This window comes from Falco punctatus, assembly GCF_963210335.1.
Source record: "Falco punctatus genome assembly, chromosome: 2".
In the NCBI taxonomy this organism is placed as follows: Eukaryota; Metazoa; Chordata; class Aves; order Falconiformes; family Falconidae; genus Falco; species Falco punctatus.
Window position 1 is genome coordinate 17,534,061 of NC_137581.1, and position 20,342 is coordinate 17,554,402.

General features: G+C 38.3%; 1 protein-coding gene across 1 annotated transcript in view; it reads right to left on the bottom strand.

The window, feature by feature from the left end:
• Positions 1-650: 650 nt before the first annotated feature.
• The window catches only part of GUCY1A2 (guanylate cyclase 1 soluble subunit alpha 2), a 178,632-nt gene continuing 158,940 nt past the window's right edge, over positions 651-20,342 (bottom strand). Inside the window, exon 8 of the mRNA XM_080377075.1 lies at positions 651-19,595. Within this exon, the coding sequence (XP_080233201.1) occupies positions 19,388-19,595 (208 nt within the window). The 3' untranslated portion in view covers positions 651-19,387. The remainder of the gene's footprint in view (positions 19,596-20,342) is intronic.

The window sequence follows — 20,342 nt, forward strand, 5'->3', positions numbered from 1 at the left end:
CAGAATGAGTCATGTTCTCAGTTGGGGATATAGAGGAGATGAAGAAGGAATGGAAAAATGGGCAACACGAGCAGCATTTGTAAGGCTGACAATGTTACAGCATGCCAGCTTCCTTTGTGCTCGCGTTGTGAGCAGTAAGCTAGTGTCTGTATTGCATTGTAATGTCACCCGTTTTCTAACTCTGTTCTTCAGGACTGAAAACTGGTTCTGCTATGTTGTTCTACAGAACCAAGAACTGAATAATCACTGGATTAAATTAGCTGTTATGGTATCACCCAAAACAGATGTTTTCTTTCCAACAATCTGTTAAATTTCTTAAGCAGCTCCAAAAGTTCACTCTTGAACAAAGGCATTAGGAAGGTATTTACATGGCACCGTGTGCGAAAACCAAAGCTTGCATATCAAGGGATATACACAATGTGTATTTAAACATCTAGTGTTTTGTTATTAACATATGTTACTAGTTTATTGTTTAGCAGTACATTTTGATTTGTGTCATAAGGTGAGGTTTGAGAGCTAGGAGTGAAAAGAAGTTATTTTCCACAAATATATTCATTGACTTTTTGGACTGTTTCCATTGAAATGGGTTTTAGTATATTTTAATTCTGCTTTCCATAGGTAAGCTGTCAACAGGAAAAGGGAAAATGTCAATGATTCATCATGACTTTTAATAGACTTTTGCATGATTTATTGATGCAAATATACTGTAAATAACTGCTTGGACATTAAAGGGCAAATGAAATGGTTTTTTTTCTTCAACAGACAATTTGGAAATGAACAGTATAAATAGAACATAGTCATCACTACTTTATTTTATGTCATTCCAATCTACCGTCAATTTCTTTTCAATTCAATACAAATTCAACTTCTTTGTAACCTTGAATACCTAGAAATCTTGCATACTGAAACATGTTATTTACACTGTGTATGGCTCACAAATAATTAGAAATAAAAAGTATACAAAATGATTAAAATTTATCATTACATGAATAGCAAGAAAGATATAGTAGATGTTCTGATTAACTATAAATGCTTACATATTTGTACACATATTTCTAATGTGAAATTGCTAGATGATATATCTGATGATTTTGATCAGGAATACTGGTTCTTATGCCTGCACTACTGGAGAGGAAGCAATATTTCCAGACATAATGAGCCACTGAAGAAACATTTATGAAACTGCATAGGATGAAATGTAGTCATTTTAGAAAACAAAAATAAAATATGTGACATAGTAAAATATAAGCAATTTAATTCATGCCATACAGATACATTGTATATTAAACCAATACTGTAAGATGGCATTGTAAATAAACCATAACAGAGCTATAACATTTTAAAAATAAGCAATTCACATGGCATTTGTATCATAAAATAGCAGATGTACAATATTATTTACATTGCAAACCAAAGAGATCATAACCCCATGAAACCACAGCAAACAAATTGTTCAAGACATTGATCACAGACCTGATTCATAAAATATGCAGGAACATGTGTAGAATGTATGGAAAAAATAAGTCCTTAGATATCTGAAATGCTGCATTAGATACTGGGTATGAGACTCCCATCTACAACTACCCGATGAGGTATGGCTGCAGTACCGCCACCCTTGCTCACAACTTTGCAGGCAGCCTGGCCAAAGCACACTTTGCACGAGGCTCCTGCATCCTTTAAGTTACCTGTTCTCCTGAGCACATGCTGGACTGCAGCCTAAATGGCCCATGTAACTCAGCTTTAAACCCAAATAGGTCAGGGGAACGTGCTGTCTTGCTCCTACATGGAATGTATTACACACTAATGTGCCAGACTGTGGTTCTGTTTACAGACTGAGCATTACCCAGCGAACGTAACATTTTGCAGAATCAGACCACTGATGGTTTTTGTACAGCAAGGAGTGTAGGATACGGTTTCAATGCTCTTTGCAGACTTTTAACCCAAACAAGGACTCCTATTTGGTATAATACGAGTCACATGGTTTTGCTTTGCAGGGATTATCAGGAGGTAGGAAGCCTGCAATGGTTCAGAACACAGGGTTTCTGGCACGGCACCACTGACCAAGGTTTTAACTGTGCTGCAACAACCTGCTTTATTTGTGACAACTTAGGACTGCCCCAGATCAGTCCCGATTCACAACAAGTTCTTACCACAAAACCTTGCTGGAAAGTGAACCCTACTTGCCAAGTCCCAGCAGTGTATTTGGGTATTGACCATTTCAGCAACAAAACTTTAAACAATGATTATTAAAAAGGACAGTCACCTTCGGCCCCATGGCAGTATTATAGCTACTCAGTACAAAATTTACCTATGGAAACTCAGATACAACTCCTATGAGATGGATGATCAGCGCTGACCACTGTATTTGAATGATGTTAGTTCCACATGTGGCGATGGCAAAGAAGGAGATTTAAGAGAACATGAAGTTTGATATATGAGCTCTACCTCACAATCCCCCTCATTTCTCTTCCTTTTTTTTTTTTTCTTTTTTCTTTTCTTCTTTTCTTACTGTTCCAGATACTTTACATGACACAAGAGAGAGTAAGTGGTACAAATCATTTACACCTGCCAACATCTGAAATTCCAAATGCTGCAACTTCCATGTTTTGCCTCAGGATTTGCTAGACTGAAATGCATGACCATGTGTCTGCGCTAGCCAAGCAATATGTCAACATGCGTTGTGCCTATATACATCAACTCTACAGCATGAGATGAGTCCAGTGCACTTGCAAAGTTGGTCTGCCCCTAGCAGTAAACCCAACGTATCCATACTAAACTCTTCTCACCTGAGATACAGAATTGTTCTGCACATGCTTACTGTGGCCTTTTATCCATGATTTCCAGACATCAGGCAGCCCAATTGAAGCTATTGACGTGGTTGAAGACATGTCAAAAAATTCCAGACAAACAGACAAAAAAAGGTATCACTGAAGAGATAAATCAGCTACTCTTTTGCATGGGAAAGCAAGTCTGCAACATACTACCAGGTGCAGTCTCTACATACGAGAACTTGACTGCAAAGACATGGACTTAAATTCACTTTTTGCATTTTTGAACGCTGGGAGAATAATAGTCTGGTTGGTGTATTGAGCACCCGGCAGTGTAACTGAACCGGTACATTTCATAACATGTTATTGCAGTGCTTAGAAAACCAAGCTCTGTCAATGACCTCCAGTGAATTAGCTACATTTGCGACAATGAAAGTCAGTCTGGATGGACTTGGCAGCTGGACTGCTTGTACTAAGTAATTCAGACAAAGTAACCAGGGAACTATTTTTTACTTTGAAGCTACATCGGCTTCAAATGAAAAAATGTGAGGGACGAAACAAGTATTTTGTGAGCAACTGTTATGTGCATCAGCAAAGTTTAATGAAAAAATAAGATCTTAATAACTTCCCTACTGCAACACTTTTTTTAACCAAATACACACATTTCCTGTCTGTCAGATTTCTGGATTTGTCTTAGTATTCTGTCTTCTTTGATAACCTCTTCAGGGATATAGCTCTGAAATAGAGGTATCCTGTACACAATCAGGAATAAAATGTTTTTCAGTGGAGTTTCTCTGGAGAAACTTTTTTTTCCTGGATATTGTGTTACTAATATGACAAAAATTAATTCATGTGAGCTACCTACAAGAGGACTAGGTCAAGTAAAGTGAGAACTGTCTTGAAGGAAACCTGTATAATTTTTTTTTTTTAAATCTAGATAATTTCTCCATTACAGTAGACTTCCAGACAAAATGGGAAACAGAAATTAGAACATTTTTTTATGAAGACTGATGCCAGTGTCTATGGCAAAGCCTTCATCAAATATCTGTTACAATGACTCAAGAAACTTTGTGAAACTGAGTAAGTAGTGCAAGATCTTCAGAACTTACTCAGCTGAACTTCAAAGGCGTTTTGTTGTTTTGCTGATCACTAATAACTTACAAATGAGATTTTGGATCTATTTATCTCTATGAATCAGGTACTGTGCAAAGGTCACGCACTGAAATAGCTCATTACTCTTCCCTTTCAAATGCATTAATGTGGAATTAGAGTAGGATGGAGCCCACCACAAGTTAACTAGAAGCATGGGGAAAGAGTTTGAATAGAAATGTTACTGTTAGTATTTAGACAACTGTTAGTATTCAGACAAGGCAAAGCTTCTTTGCCTGGTCCTGGTGAAGAACAATAAAACCTATTTTGATTATAAACATTTATATGAATACTAGCCTAAAACTAGAGGCATTGAAATAGAAGATGTATATAGTATATTGTATATTGCTTTTCTTATAGAGTGTACCTTATTTTTCTAATATGGTGACAAACAAGTAAAATCTTTCAGGACAAACTAAAAGGACCTCATTGTAACAAACACCATTATAGCAGGTCACACTATGAAAGCAAGATGGCAAGTCACAATGCAGTGTAGGCATGCCATTAGAAGACAATTTGGAGTACTCTTAGAAGGCTGTTTTATCCTTCTGCTATCTGCTAACAACATGCCTGCATGCGTTTTGTAAAGTTTCTTCTTCTTGTTTGAGGCCTTCAGTGGCTTTGGAAAAAGGGTAAAAAAAGCAAACTCTTTGCCCTCAGTTACACTTTGCAAGAATCTTATCACCAACGCCTACTCAAAAGGAGGCAGAAAGAGAAAATGAAGAAGCTGAACAGAACAAGGCCATTTAACAAATTGTTTCTTCTAAAGAAGGCCCAGGCTATTGGCACTGTTTGTATTTGCTAGAAAAAAGAAGTGGCTTATCAGGATGAGATTCAGAAAAGGCATTAACTGATCTCTCTACAAGATTTACAGCCAGCATCTACTTGTCCATTTCCCAGCAACACATGGAGTAAGACTCCTTACTGTACAGAGGCCTGTGTAAACAGTAACTCACAGAACAGTGATTTTGAAACAAGAAGAATAAACTTTAGACTTTTTTTCAGAAGCTCATAGGGTCACAGCTATCAAGATACACATTCTGTTACTGGAAGAGCAGTACAAATGTTAAAGCTTTTAAGACCGTATGTAGTTCACTGCACACAATTTTCCCATGGCCTACACATATGGCACATCAATTGATTACATAGACTCAATTTCCCATAGAGGGATTAATACTGAATTCTGCTGTGTTATACTGGTGCTGTGGCCTTGAATAACTTGCTCAATGACACAACACAGGCCTGGTTAGTACATATATTATGCACTTCAACTGCTTGCAGTCAAAGACATAAATGACAGAACCAAACTTTACTGGTTTGTTTTCAAGTAGATAAGTCTTTGGTTAGTAATAAATTCAGTTGGTTTGGGGAAGCAATCATAACTGAAATAGTAATTTTCAACCAGAGGTACTTACTGTAACTTCCAGACCACTAAGACTGCCACAAGAATCCCAATAAAAAAACCTGAAATGCAGCATGAGATAGTTTGTATGGACTCTGCTTCTACTGGCAGGTGGATTCCTTTGCTGAAGAGCTAGGACAAGTTACCAGACTCGATTTCGCAAATAATCCCTTGGTTTCAATGTGGGAAGACCTTGGCTTATATACTTTGCTGAGCTTTTCTGTCCATGCTAGTTCACAGTAAAACTAACCTGCCACATCCCTTCCCAGTAGTTTGCATGCGGATGTTTTAAAATAATGTTCAGATTTACATAGTACTAAAATTAATCTCTTAACCATTATGTTGATAGAAGCGTCCAGGGACACCACCTTACCTCCTCTGCATGTTACTAAAATGGAAATATCGTCATTAATTAGATTATCTTGTATCTGTAAGAAATTTTATACAAACTGTTTCAGTTCACAAACATCACAGTGCTCTAAACACTTACAGAGCTCTAGTATTATTTAATGGCATCTAGTATTATTTTAATGGTAAGCATCCGTCGTTGGCAGTGCAAGGTTGTAATCTTGTTAGTGCAGAATGCTTGTACAAGACTCTTCAGAGAAGCTTTATAGGACACACTAAAACAGTATTACAGAATTACACAAAAAGCATTTGCACCTGGGGAGATTGGTTCATTTTGACAAGAGTGCAGACTTTGATGTGGTCAATCTTAACATTTTAGGAGTACCAGATATTTTTACCCAGCTTGCAAAATAGAGAAATTTGAAACAAGAAAAGCAGCAATTCTCAGCATTCATAAAGCTGAAATTAAAACTGCACTGCACTGAACAGCTCCTTCCCTTTGTTCTGCGCTCATGAAGAAACAGACAACCAATATGTGGCTCATAACTCCTACTAAAAATTCCCACTCCCAAAACTGTGTCATCGTGAACTCAGGTGAACACCCATCTTCCTACAACAATCCAAGATTTTTACTCACACCTACAACTTACCTTCACATATGTCTGGCCCTGTTATTGGAGCTGTTTGTGACCATCTTAGACAGGAATTAGCCCTCAGATTTTACTTTGGCAACACTGAAATTAAAGGGAAAAGTTGAAAGATACAACTCTAAGGCATCAAAGATTAATCATCCTCTAGAGTTACCTGCAGAGGAAATAAAGATAAGCTTTAAAAAATTGCCAGCTAAATCACCAATTTCAGGGCTGCAGCAGGCTCCTGGAAGAAAGGTTTAAACAAGTATCAGAAGGATAAGATTTTCCATTCATGGTTTCACAAGTTTCATGGGTTTTCCATTAGATGGGAGAGTCAGGATCACAGTGACAGACAACTGGAAAATTGTTATTAGTTCTTCCAGGAGAGATATTGCATGCAAAGTTCAATTTGTTCTCAAAGGCTTTGGGAAGAGACTGAACTATGACCTGATGGGCTCAAGCTGTGAAGTTCATGCCAATAACACTAGTTTGTTTTTCAAAAGTTTCTCCTAATCATGCATTTATCCCACAAATATAAACCTCCAGAAGATTTTTTAGCATTCAGTTCCTCCTCTAAAGTTGGCCGTAGGGGCAGAGCAAAGTGGTAAAAGGAATAAAGGGATTATTTGCGGCTGTGAAACATTGGTTGGACTCTCCAGGTTAGTCATCTCAAACAGCTTAACATTTGTGTTGCGTGAGTGGATTGCACAAGCAGACTATACACAGCCTCTTCAAAACACTATGGAATCCTGCAAAGGGCAACTGCAGAATTTTAGTAAACTGGGAAAGGTTAAAATCAAATCAAGAAGGGATGTAAAGTCAGTCCTAGTAGTGGAGACCACCATGTTCAGAAAAAAAAGTATTAGTTCTCTTACAATATTCAGCTGAAAAAATCCTGTGTTATTAATCTCTGGACTCTAATGTAAGTGAGTTTTAACAACTAAAATGATGACTGTGCCTCTTGCTGAAGATGTATGCATATAACTCCTGATGCTGATTATCCTGACATTTCTATTTCACAACTGAACATTAACCCTGCAATAACAACAGTATACAGTGAATGCCAGATAAATGGTATTGATACTAATTAAAACCTAAAATCAAATGATGACCAAAGGCTTCTGCAAAAACAGAATTTGCAAAAAGGACTTCAGCTTATAGGATATCTGAAAGACAATGACCATAAATACAAATATTTTTCACAGTGATTTGATTTGCTGATATAAGTTATTATTTTTACCCTACACCTGTCAGTGCCTCAGATCTGCAATGCAAAGATTGTATAAAAGGTGTGCAGAAAAGACAAATGCTACAGAAAGAATTTCCAAAGGAAGTGGTGAAGGTTATTCCTGAGCTATACGTAGGTCTGCTTCCGAATACAGAAGTAAAAGGAATTACTTAAGTCAGTACAAACTGCATGGAACTACTGCCAGCCCTGTCTTCATGTGAGACCTAACCTTCCAGAACTTTTCACCTTGACCAGACAGGCTGAGGCTCCCTGTCTGCAGTGGACTGCTGCTCTTTCAGGGTCATACACAGTACAGCTGAATTGCTCTGCTACAGAAAATAAGTAACTGAAAGAATGAAAAATAAAGAAGTGGGTTTTTTTGGTTTGTTTTTTTTAAGTCCAGGCAAGTAGCAATACAAATTTGCAAAATCACAGCATAAAAAAGAATTCTTTAAAATGCAAATGTTTGATGCAATGAAAAATAATTATCCACTTTTTAGTAAAGATATGCTGAGGTTTGGAAAGTTGCTTTCACTGTAGCTCTGTTATTAGATTTGGGCTTTGGGAGTTTAGTTTTTATTTTTCGGATGAATAAGTTTAGCAATAAATTATCTCACGCACACACACAAAGAAGATAAAAATGTTAAGGTAAAGTCTCTTTTTTTTCAGTATTCAAATAATGGCTTTAACATAATGACTTTCACTGCCTAACCTGACGTACGTGACTTTGAAAGGACTGTGGACAAACTGATTCAGCTGCTAAAGCAGCAACAACAAGCTGGATCTGGAAGGTGAATAAACCAGAATCAAGACTAAACCATGCCGTTCTTCCAGTTGGTGACTCAGATTATTTTTAATGTGATTTCATGGGTAACTTGCTTTGAGTTGAGCATTTTTTTGTTTTTTGTTTTTTGGTTTTTTTTCTCCAGATGTTATGATATTTTGATATACCTTCACCTCTGTTACTGCATTCATCCTTTCCTGGCAAGTGTATATTATCTATTTTTAGGTCCATGAGCTACTAATCCAGTTTCTCTGACAACTGCAATTTGTTGGAAGAAATGACTAGTTACATTGTCTCAGAGCTATAAGCCCATTTGAGAAATTAGCTTCTTAGCTGACCTTTAAAGCAAGTGAGAATAATGTGCCTGTAATTCCACAGGGTTTGGATTTCATTATCACAGCAGTGTGTGTGAGACGGGATGCCCCTGCTGCACAATTCTGCCTCTCTGTTTTGTTTTCTCGGTAATTACAGAAACAGTTTACTGTACATGGAAAATCTGCAAGTTTTCTTAGCTCTTGAGGACAATACTATTTCTAATTCCTTTTCTCTGGAGAGAGTGACAGTGCATAGAGTGGAGGACTGCATACTATTGCTTCTTCCCAAGAAGAACTTTCCCACGGCCTCCCTAACCACGACCACAGTGAAAATTGCCACAGATGCCTAAGGATCAGAGTAGCAATTTCAAACAGAAGAGAGACGTATGGGAGCAGTATAGCAGAGTGGCAGCCCTGGTCCTTCCCGCTCGCCTCGCGGTTCAGAGCCCGACCCGAGATCCTGTCAGAGAAACTGGGTACTCCAAGTGCATAACAACACAAGCCCAATTTAGGACAGGTCAGACAGAAGCTTTAGTAACTTATCGTAGTGAGAGAGCATTCAGCCAGCATCTTCCCCTCTGTTCCCCCAGTTCTTTCCCAAGTGACTGCAGAGACGATATTGTTTCAGGACAATCATTTCAATGTTAAGAAAACCAGATATGCATTCCTGGGAACCAATGGACTCCTTAAGTACCTTGCTAACTGCCACTATTCTGAGAAGGAATCAAGCAGTAAATAACAGCACAATATGGAGAGATGGCTCTTGGTGGAGCCTAAAAGAGTGGCACACCAGTATTACCTTAGACAGAAGTGAGGAGTTGGAAACAATCACAGATTGTTAGCTTTTAGTTGAAAGGAATGTTCCTTTAATCAGGATAAACTTCCTAGCCAGACCACTCAAACATTAATGATTTTACCACCATAACCCTTTGAATCTGTGGTTGGAGCCTGACCCTTGCCCCTGGTGACTTTCTGTGTATGTATGCTGTTCTATCCTACTATATCCTCTCATTCTTACCAGCAGTGGAATCCAACTCACCTACAGTATTGCAGCTTATCAGAACTAGACCTCCACACTGTAGTCACTGGGGAGAGAGAGAAGAGCACATCTAAGGCAGTGGTTTACCTCATCCTTAACACTTTCTGCAGGAATGATCATTCCTTGAGATGCCAGAATGTCTGCACTGACAGTAGAGGGAGCCGACCTGACTAGCTCAGACCAGACAATTTTTAAATACCTAAATGTAGGTTAGCTTCATTTCACTCAATCTTACAGCAATTCCCCAAAACCTTGGTGCTCCAGACATAATGGGACCCAGCACAACCTGGGCAGGGTGAAACATAAGAATACTAAGCAATATTCCAGCATCAAAAATATTAATGACTGCAACTTAGTGAAGTACTAATTTTCTAGCAAGGCAGTATAAATGGCATGTATTGGGGTGGGAACTTTATCTGGATTGGGCTTTGTTTAGACTTCAGTAAAAGGCAAAATGCTGACACACATTAGGAAGTGCATTTAAAGCTTTGCTTTGGGAAGCAAAAAGTCTCCCTGAATACATGCTAAACCAGCTAAGTTAACGTCTAGGCCTTACCTAACACGATCTGCTTGGCATGTCTGCAGAAGGTGGTTGGTGAAACACTGCTCTCTTTGAAATTAACTATAAAGTACTGTTGGTTGAATGTACTTTTCAAAACTCCACATATAGGACTGTTTCTGAAGGAATGGTGTGAACTGTAGATTATGTCATAGACTTTGTATCTTTTTGCTATGATACAGCAGCTTTCCAAGTTTTCTTTCAGTTTAGGAATCCCTAAACAATATTTATTTACAAAGCAGAAGAGCGTCTGTTTTTTTAAAGTGCTAACATTTAAGTACCATATTGCTACACACTTTTTGAAAGACATTCTTACTGTCACCTCCAAATTTCTACCAGTTGGCAAAGTACCTCATTTGTATTGTTTCACATCTAATTTTGCATTCAGTATCAAAACCTATAGAGGGATTCTGAGTCCTACCTCCAGAAAAGTCAAATGATACAAAAAAATGGGACATTCATCTTTGCATTTTGCATTTAGAATTACTAGACTTTCTTTTTCCCCCACAATTTTTCTCTGCAACTAGAGATTCAACTCTCATTAAAAATACAAAGCAACTTTCCCTCCTCTGAAAACAGTGCACTTCTCATGCAATTCCACTAAAACTCTAAGGACTGTGGACTTTAAAATTCACCCTAATGCCTTGAGAGTTTATGACATTATGTACAGCACTTTTTTGCATTTTGCATCATACCCAGAATACTCTCTGGATCACCCAGCTTCCAAATACATGAAAGCTGAGAATCAGCAGCACGTCTATGTGCAGCAGCTCTTTCTCACACACATACTTCACTTTCTTCAGATGCTTTCTCTCTGTTAGCCTCTTACCTCTACGCTTGCAGGACCTGTGAGAAGTTTCTGGAGAGGAATGTTTACACGCTTAAACACTGGCAAACACATAAAGGTGTAATGAGAAAGTAAATCTTAGACTCAGCTTGACACTACCTCAGTAGATGAGCTAAATTGTCTGGAGTTGGCTGGGCAGTGTTTTATTCCTTAGGATTCCTCAGAATATTGTAAAGGCGGGTAACAAGCCTCATCTCCAGTGAAGATAGGACACTGATGCACTAACAGAAACACATCTGGAAGCACCACCTCAAAAAAAGGTGTAAAAAACTGCACAGATGAGAAACAAGTCCATATTTCATCATCCAGCAGACATTAGCTCTAGGAAAATGCACCTTTACTGCCGGTTGGATATTTAGAATTTGCTTTCATACATGATTATGAACATAATTTCAAAGGAACATAAATCATATGGATTTATAACCTGCATTTCCAAAACTTATTTAGTCATTCAGAACCTCAGGATCATTTAGCAAAGTCAGGTTCAATGTTCAGAAAGAGGTTGTGTTTAAGCAGAGAAAATGGGATTGTGAAGTTTGAAAATTTTACATCTTCCTTCTTAGTAAATGTAAATAACCAAATACCCTGAACCTGTAGAGCTTAAGCATAGTTTCAGAATGATTTCAACAATCAGAAATGTCATAGAAACTTTTAAAATAAATATACCTGTCTGCACCTCTTTTCTCTTTTCCATATGATCTGTTCCCTCAAGCAATAGCTCACTTTATAAAAAAACCTCTCCTTGATAGTTATTTATTCCTAGCCATGTTCTTCTGCAATAAGTTCATAAACTCTGATACTGATTTAACTGTATGTTCCAGTTTCATTAGGGAAAGAAAATATAATACCTTAGAGGTATACTGGTAATAAAGAAATGCTGAAATGGATTAAACAGTATTCCTCACCTCTGGGTATTAATCCATTTTAGCACCTATTCACTGTTGTGTATAAAGCAGAAATTATGCATTATATATACCTGCCTGTTTTATTGCTCATATTTATAATTCCTGGGTATATCTTACATATGTTACTGGTACTGTTCTTCTAGGATGGGAGACTAGTCTTGCTCAGTGGGCAGTCTTTTAAATACTCTGTTTACAACTAAAACTTCTTTTCTAATTCTGGTCTCTAGTTCTGGTTTTGCTCTTCCATATTTAAGTAAGCAGCAACATGCATTTTTATAAAACTGACAAAAATACAACACCTGACAAAATCAAATTGTTTCACTGCATACTCTTCTCCTATGGGGAAGAGGATGGAAGGACAAACAATAGATGACAGGGTGTTATTTTGCCATTTAATGTTCTGCTAAAAGGCAGTTTCTTAAGATGACAGGTGGTGTACAAGAATCTACGCAGAACACACTAGCATGGCTTTACTTATTGCTTCAAGAGTAGTCTTTAGGGAGTATTGCTAGGGAATAATTATCTAGAAAACAAATAGTTCAATGTGAGACCTTCTGCTAATGGAAAGTTAATTTTGGGCCTACAAATTCACCAAAACATTAAAAATGTACATTACTGATAAACTGGCAACTATCTTTCTGCTGTTTAGAATTTATGTATTTTCTTACCATCTTTACTACAGGATAACTAACAAAGGCTTATGTAGGCATTCTGGCATATAGTTCAGGTGAAGGTGGCACAAAGGTTTTGCATAATTGTTCTAGGACCTCAAAGCTCAAAATCTGTTCTAAATCACAGTCCTAATGGCATCCAGGAGTTGTGATTGGCAGTGCTGTTACCATATGTAAAGGGTTCAGACATCAGAAGGAAGAGATTTCCAGAACTACAGTAGTGCCCATTCTTGACAGTCACCATGGCTACTGTACCAAACCTTTATTTATTGTGAAATGTGCTTGTCTATCCCTGTGCAACTTAGTTGGATCCAATTTATTTTGGCCAATGAAAAACTCTGAAAAGTAGCAAGACTAGAAGATTTGAGACACAACACTTGGGCTGGGAAGAGCTTAATTCAGTGGGATCAATCTCACTTATCTTGGTCATCTTAAAAATAGATGTCTAGTCTAAGTTTGCCATCTGTGGTCACTGAGAAAAGGTCACTGAGGAAAACTCTCGGGAATTTAGGCAGCCTCATGCTGTGTCTACAGCAGAGGGGACAAGTGCCTGAAGCACTTACTTGGCCCCCAGTCTTCAGAAGAAACTTGATTCTTGGAATGCTAAAGCCAAAGTGTGCCAGAGAGCTGAAGGCAGAAGTGAGCACTGCTGCAGCAGAGGCAGTGTCCCTCTTGATGCCCTTTCACTCTGTTGTCTCCCTGTTAGCCATAAGGCAGGGAAAAGCCACAAAGCAGGGAAGACACTTAGTTTTCTGAAATCCTGCGTCTTCTTTTTTTTCCCCCAAATAAAATATGTTCAGCCTCACTCTGCCTTTAGAAATTAAATCCCAGGAGCGAACAGCTGGTTTAACATCTGCCTCCACTTACCCTTTTGTTAAGGCTGCCAGCAAAGGTGCCACTTTGCATCACTCAATGTATTGGCCTCTCTAATGTGAACCTCAGCCTACAGGGAAGGAGACTGAGATGCCTCATGCTGTTTTTCAGAGGCCATTTTGTTGCTATAGTGACACAGTGATACTAACCTGGACCACAGAAAACTGGAGGTCAACCTTTCTAAACCAGAGGAACAAGTAAGCATCTGCAGAGGTGAATGATCTATTGCCTATGACTGAACTGTTATGCTCCCCAGTTTCACTCTTTTGCTTGCTTTCATGCATGATTAATAGCCAAGACATAAAAGATCAATCATGTATATGAGGTTAAACAGTTTACAGATTTTTGTTGTATGGCTGCTCATGCATTGCAAATTAATAACATTGTTAAGGAGTAACTCCTAGCTGCACTGATAAATTTAATGCTTGGGAAAGTTAAAAACATGCCATGGACTATTAATGTACTGACTTCTCTACCCAAATGCACCAATTAGAACTTGCACTGCAGTCTCCTTCTTTTCTAAGGATGTGAGTGCCTGCCATGTCACTGTAGCAGTTTTGTCTTTACTGCAAAGAAGAGTAAGATCAGCCCTTTTTTAATCCCAGTTACTCTTGTAAAATCCATGTCAACAACAGGTGCTCATATGAACAGTATTATTGGAATTATTCACTATCTGTGCCACATACAGGATGCTATGGGAAGAAAAGTGAAGGTCATTTGAAAAGCAGAAGCCTGACCAAGAGCAGGAAATAAATGCAAGGTGATGGAATTATGAACAGCAGCAGGAACTGATCAACTCCTGCCTGTTGAGTCTCCTGCACACTCAGCATCTTCAGTTCATCCACAGCCTCTACTGTCACTGGCACCCCCAAAGCCAGTAAAGTGCTATGAATAGTGTAATACCTTGAAGGAAGGGAATGAACCATTTCTGAGTTTGACAAGCCTTTTTATGCTTCTTGTTTTGTTGCTAATTTAAGCATGTTGCTGTTTCTGATATTACACATACATAATTTTGGAAAAGATCACCAGAACCCAAAAATGAAGCCAGAAGCTCTGAGACTGCACTAGGACAGGGAATTAGCTCTAAGAACTCAGCAGAGGTGAGGTAGTGGCCAGAGACTGAAAGAGGAAACCCCAAAAAATTACATAAATTTGCTATGCTGCTTGCTGTAGGATTGCAGACTTCTTGGCAAGACAGTTTACATAAAGCATGCAAGTGTGACAGCTTACGGCAGCCGAAGAATCTGAAAGCTGTCCAGCAGTTAAACTTGCCCCGACAACTGATGCAGGTTTCATACTCATTTGCAATTCAACACAGCAGTTTTGGGTGTTTTTTGGTTGGTTTTGGGTTTTGGTGGGTTTTTTTTTTTTTTTTCCCATTAATTTTTAAATCATCTGGGAGAAGGATCTATTCATAGGAAGAAATGCACAATGTGAAATTAGTTAGCAGAGTTTAAGCCTCGGTGCAGTGTTGATACTTCTAAATGCATGCAACATGTCATGGTTCTGCACTGCTTGCTTTATACAGAAAAAAATGAAAAAGGGATGTTAATAGAAAACATATAAAAAGTGGTTATATACATGATACTGCTGTTGGGCTTGGTAGGGAACACCGTAGGCACAGGAGGAGATAGCATTGTGAAATGGCATATGAACACACATGAACTGAAGTAGGACCTGCTAATGGCTCAACTACAAGGATTTAGTCTTCGGAATAGGCAATTCCCATACAAGATTTCCAAGGTTTCAAAAGCTTTGGTTTTCTGTTTGTACAGGCATGTTTCCAGGCTCCAAAACGTCTTTCCAAACAGACTCAGATCTGAAACTGGATGTGGGAATGAGCAGTGAAGCCAAAACCACAACCAGTTAATGGCTATTGGCTCTTTGGAATTGGAAAAGAAATATCCTGTGGGACCTTGCAAAAACCCACACTTTGAGAGCCATGGGTTAGAAGCAATTCTCCCATGCAAAGGCTTTTGTCTTTGAATGGAAGATATTATCAGAGTGATGCAGAACAAAATTTGTCCACCATTCTACCACTTCCATCACCATTTCCTTCCTTCTCTGAGTTCCTGACCTCTATGCACTGCATCACAGAGGAGTCTGTGTGATGGGGACCTTCAAGCAGATAGAAAAATCTGACACAAGAGTTGTAAAAAGCACTCTGGGGGAATGACTGTTGCCTTTGTTGACTTAGGCTTCATGACTTTTGTACAAGTAGTTGGCCACTGGGTCCACCTCTGTGGTCAGTCCATGGTCTCTGGTCCCTCTGACAATGGAGTAGAGGGAAGCTGCACGGAACAAGTAAGCATCAGAGAAACCAATGACTCCAGGTATGGTCTTCACATCATCCTTCCTCTGCCTTGTACAGGCAATATACAGTAGATCTCCTCCCTCTATCTTCAGAGAGGACGGATTTGTTTTGTACAGAAACTCAAAGACAGCAGATGTTGCTACTTGCAGCTATGTGAAGAAACACAGGCATGTAAATTCTTAATCAGAGGAACAAAAGATCATCTGTTTTATAAGAAGGAAAATATTAGAAGAAAATTCCATCTATAGTATGTGATTTCTGTATCCACTGTGTCACCTTATCATCCCAAGGTATAAAAACTCTTGAGAACCTTTTCATTTATGAAGACAATGCCAGGCAAATGAGAACATTTTCCCTATTACTAAAAGAGTTGAGGAAATGTTGAGTCTGGCTACCACCTAATTGACTTCAGAGCATCAACCTTGATAATAATTTTCATTTCACATCACAAAGGTGTCCAACATAACAGACTTGCAACCTAATACTGAAGGCCACAGATGCAACTACGAAGTTAAAGAGTGCTGAGATTTCATTTTACATTTTCCTCACACCGAGACAGAAAAATGTCCCTACACTTTTTTTATTAACTTCCCTTGTCATAACACAGAAACCAATAACACAATACTTTGCATCAGTGCTGAAGTTCTGGATGTGTTACCTTTATGTAAGCTTATAAAAAGCAAAGACTATACATTCTTATACAGTAAATCTATTCTAATTTGGGGAGCTAGATGATTTATTTGCAAACATTGTCATTGTCTCCATGGTGATGCCGACACTATTTTTCAGGTTTTGCACTGATATCTACAATTATAAATTTCCTTATAGAATAAACAGTCTCTGAGAAGATGAGGATGGTAATACAAAATTTTTTAGATTGCTTCTGCAATTTGCTAGTAGAATTATCATTTATCCGTCATTTCTCATGAAAATATTACCATAGATCTACGAAGATCAGCCACAGAATTAATTTAGACATTCCCTATCAACAACGGTGAGAGAGAAGTTATAGAGTTACAAGCTCTTGGTCTGAACCTCTACAATTGTTCTCTTTACACAGGACTATGGGTGGTGAGAAAAGAGTTTGGCTAGAGAGATTTGTACTCTGACATCAGCATCTACTGAACAATGAGGATGTGCCAGTGAAGTCAGAATGAAATCTTAACCTATTGATAGTTATCTGAAAAAATTTCACTCTAGGAAACTAGGTAATGACATCAAAACCAAGCTTTGTTAGCTAGGACGTGGTGTTCCTCTTCAGTGGTGAAACATGAACTTTGTTCTTCTATGATCCTTGCATGTCTCACTGGTGTTCCCAGGAAAAAAAAAGCATGCTACATCCTGTATATGTGCAAACTAATGGCTATAGGCTAAACCTTGTTGTCCTATGCAAAAAAAATCTCAGATCTGTAGTCTGGATGGAAATTCTTAACTTCAAGTTTTTAAAGTCATTTTTCAGATAGGCCGTAGAGCTGCAGATGCTGTTTATCAGGGTAGATAAAAGATTAACTCCTCCAATCCCAAGGATGCTCTAATATCAATGGAAGAATAACATCAGTGTTCCTCTAGAAAGTGAGGGAATTTCCATTTAAGTAAGTTTCTGGGCTAATTCCCATGCATCTATCCTCTTCAAGCAAGAAGAAAAACACCCCTGCATAGTAAGTTCAGATGTCCTCTAAACTCTGTATAGGTTCAAGATAGTCCTTTCTCACCCAGAAAGGCTTCATGGAAAGGAAGCCTGAAACATGATCAGCACGGCCTAGTGCTGCCATGCTGACTTGTTCCCACTCTAACATGAGCTACTGATCAAAGGGAAGAAATACAGCACTGTCATTCCTTCCATGTGGTGAAAGTTATTTACTTATTTTCAAAAAGCCACCTCAATTTATGACTACTAAACCCATAAGTAAACTCTAATTTCTTGTTTGGATTACAGAAATACAGAGCTTGTCATGCTTTCTAGCACTGTTGAGAGTCTTATCTTTGATTTCAGTGAGCCTTGATCAGGCCCACACACAGCTAAGCCACTCTGGAATCACTGCACAAGTGTTAACTAACAATCTGCAACAGCAGAACATCAGCCTGCTTCAGTACCACCCTAACAGAGGTACACCTGCAGAGGTAAACTGACTGCCATTATTTTTGAAAAGGAAAACCTGAGAAATAAACAATGCCCCAAAATGTGCTTATTAGGGGACAGATAACCATCTTGTTTCAATTGGATTCATCGAAGACAAAGAAGATATATTAATTTTCAACAGCTAAGAATTAGCCTTTTTTAAAAAAAAAAAAAAATGACATGTGCTCATCCAGATCTTGAGCTTCCATTTGCATTAAACCTGGGAAAGTATTGTCTTTCCCTTTTCAGTGTTTTTTTCATCTACATTAGATAAAGCAGGGGACCTTTCAGCCAATCCAGCAACAGAGGAAATTTCCAGATGAATATCATTAATAGCAGATAGGATTTTCAATAATAGAACTGGAGTAGGAGCACAAGTCCTATTAAAAATATGTGGAAAACCACTCTCCAGAGAGCTTCCAGCACCTGCTGGAGTTCCTCAGAATACATTTTGACAAGATCAATTTTTTTTAAAAACGCCCAGGACTTCTACCAAAAATCACTTTGGATGATAATTTTGTGGGAAGCAAGCCCCACTGAACAGAACTTCTCTGTTTGCCAATACATTCTAAACTTTGTCTGCATTGTCCTGGAAGGACTGGACATACAGCACTGTAGGACAAATACTGAACATTATTTTATATAAGCAAGTCAATGCTCATCTAAAGCTTTAGCATAAACATCAGGTAAAGAGATTTACCAAAGTGTTTCTTACTGTAAAATATCAATATTTTTGTTGCCAAAAAAGTCAAAAAATGACTTTTTCCCACTTGTATAACAATAAGGTCTGATAGGTAGAATGTATGAAATATACAGTAGCTTCTTCTGAAAAGCTATCTAAGCTCACTCAGCTTACAGTATGTGGAATGTAATTATCCAGAAAGTGAAATATGTATAAAAATAGGTAAAATTCCTACAATATTTGTATTGAATTATAATTCCTCCTGCCAGGAAGGTTACAACAGGTCTACAGTATATGTATGAAATGTTTTTTTCATAAAGTTAAAAAACATCATTACCTTACTGAAGAACACATTAAATGTAGGAATGCATAATCAGAACTGACTCTCAATTCTGCTTAGCTGGTGCAAATCTACAGAGAACCATCATCCTTTCTGCACAAAACAATACCAACCTCTAATTTGAGAGTTGGGATTTTTTTTTTTTTGTTTGCCATAGAGGGGCCAGACTGAAGTTTATGAAAGAAATTCCTCTGGAAGTGGAAGTACATTGTTTAATTTTTTTTTTCCCTATCTCCACTTTGTTTACTGACACCAGTCACCCATCTTTAAAAGTGATTATTGCCTGACATTACACGGAGCTTTTACTGCTTGTTCAGAACAAGGCAGCAAAATAGAAAGAACCTCCAACTCCCCTGTCATGACCCAGTTCTGGGCTTGTGCTTTTTTGACAAGTCTTTGATCTGCAGCAGGCCTCATAGGCTAGTCTCCCGGAGGAACATGGTGCCAATGTTATAAGAAACCTTTCTCACTCTGGCAGATGTGATGGAGGGTTTTGGTGGCTTCTGACCACTTCTGACCTCAAGGAAGTAACAGATCCCAGGAATTTCCTTTGGAAAGTTTTCTGGAAGCTCTTCACGGGAACGAGGGATAAAAATAAAATGTTCTTCCTTTTTCAACAGCCTAGGAAAAAAAAACAAAACAGAGGGATATATAAAAACTGTAAAACACAGTCCAGAAACATCTTTTTGGAACAGATTGAGTCTATGTAGTCTCTAATAAAATATTAGGTTAAAGTATTATGCAGCATCTAAAAAAATCCTAAACCAGGATTATCATCTGATATCTTTTAACTTAGCATCATCAACTTCAAGGAGCTCTGTTAACTGAGGTCAGCTGAGAAGATGGCCCAAATAAACACATTCTCTGAAAAGCAGTGTCAGCATTCAGAAAGTCATGTACCAGAAAAGGAATGAAAATCATAATAAAGATCATTATCCTTAACGTTTCGTTTGGCTCACTTAAAACACTCCAGTCTGGCCAGTTGTGCAGTGATGACTACCACCAGGTCTCCTGCTGGAATGTAGGTAAGAAGGTGACAGTGCTTGGAAGCTCTCACAGGTAGAAGCAGGGCGGTCAGTTTGTGCCCTTCTTGTACTCAGTAGTATTGTATTTCATAAATCAGGTTCAAATACAGCAAATCAAGCTTCAACAAAAAACTGAACCAAATCTGACACTATTCATCAGAAGTACCCATGGGTTTACTCTAGGCCACCTGGTTGGGGTCAAAAAGGGATACAGGTTCATGGGAACCGAGAAACCATCCTCCAGGCATGCCCACACAAGTGGTACAACATCATAGACCTGACTATACTGCCTTTTGCGTTTGTTGTCTTCCTCCACAGTGAAGAAATCTCTGTCTGGCTAGAT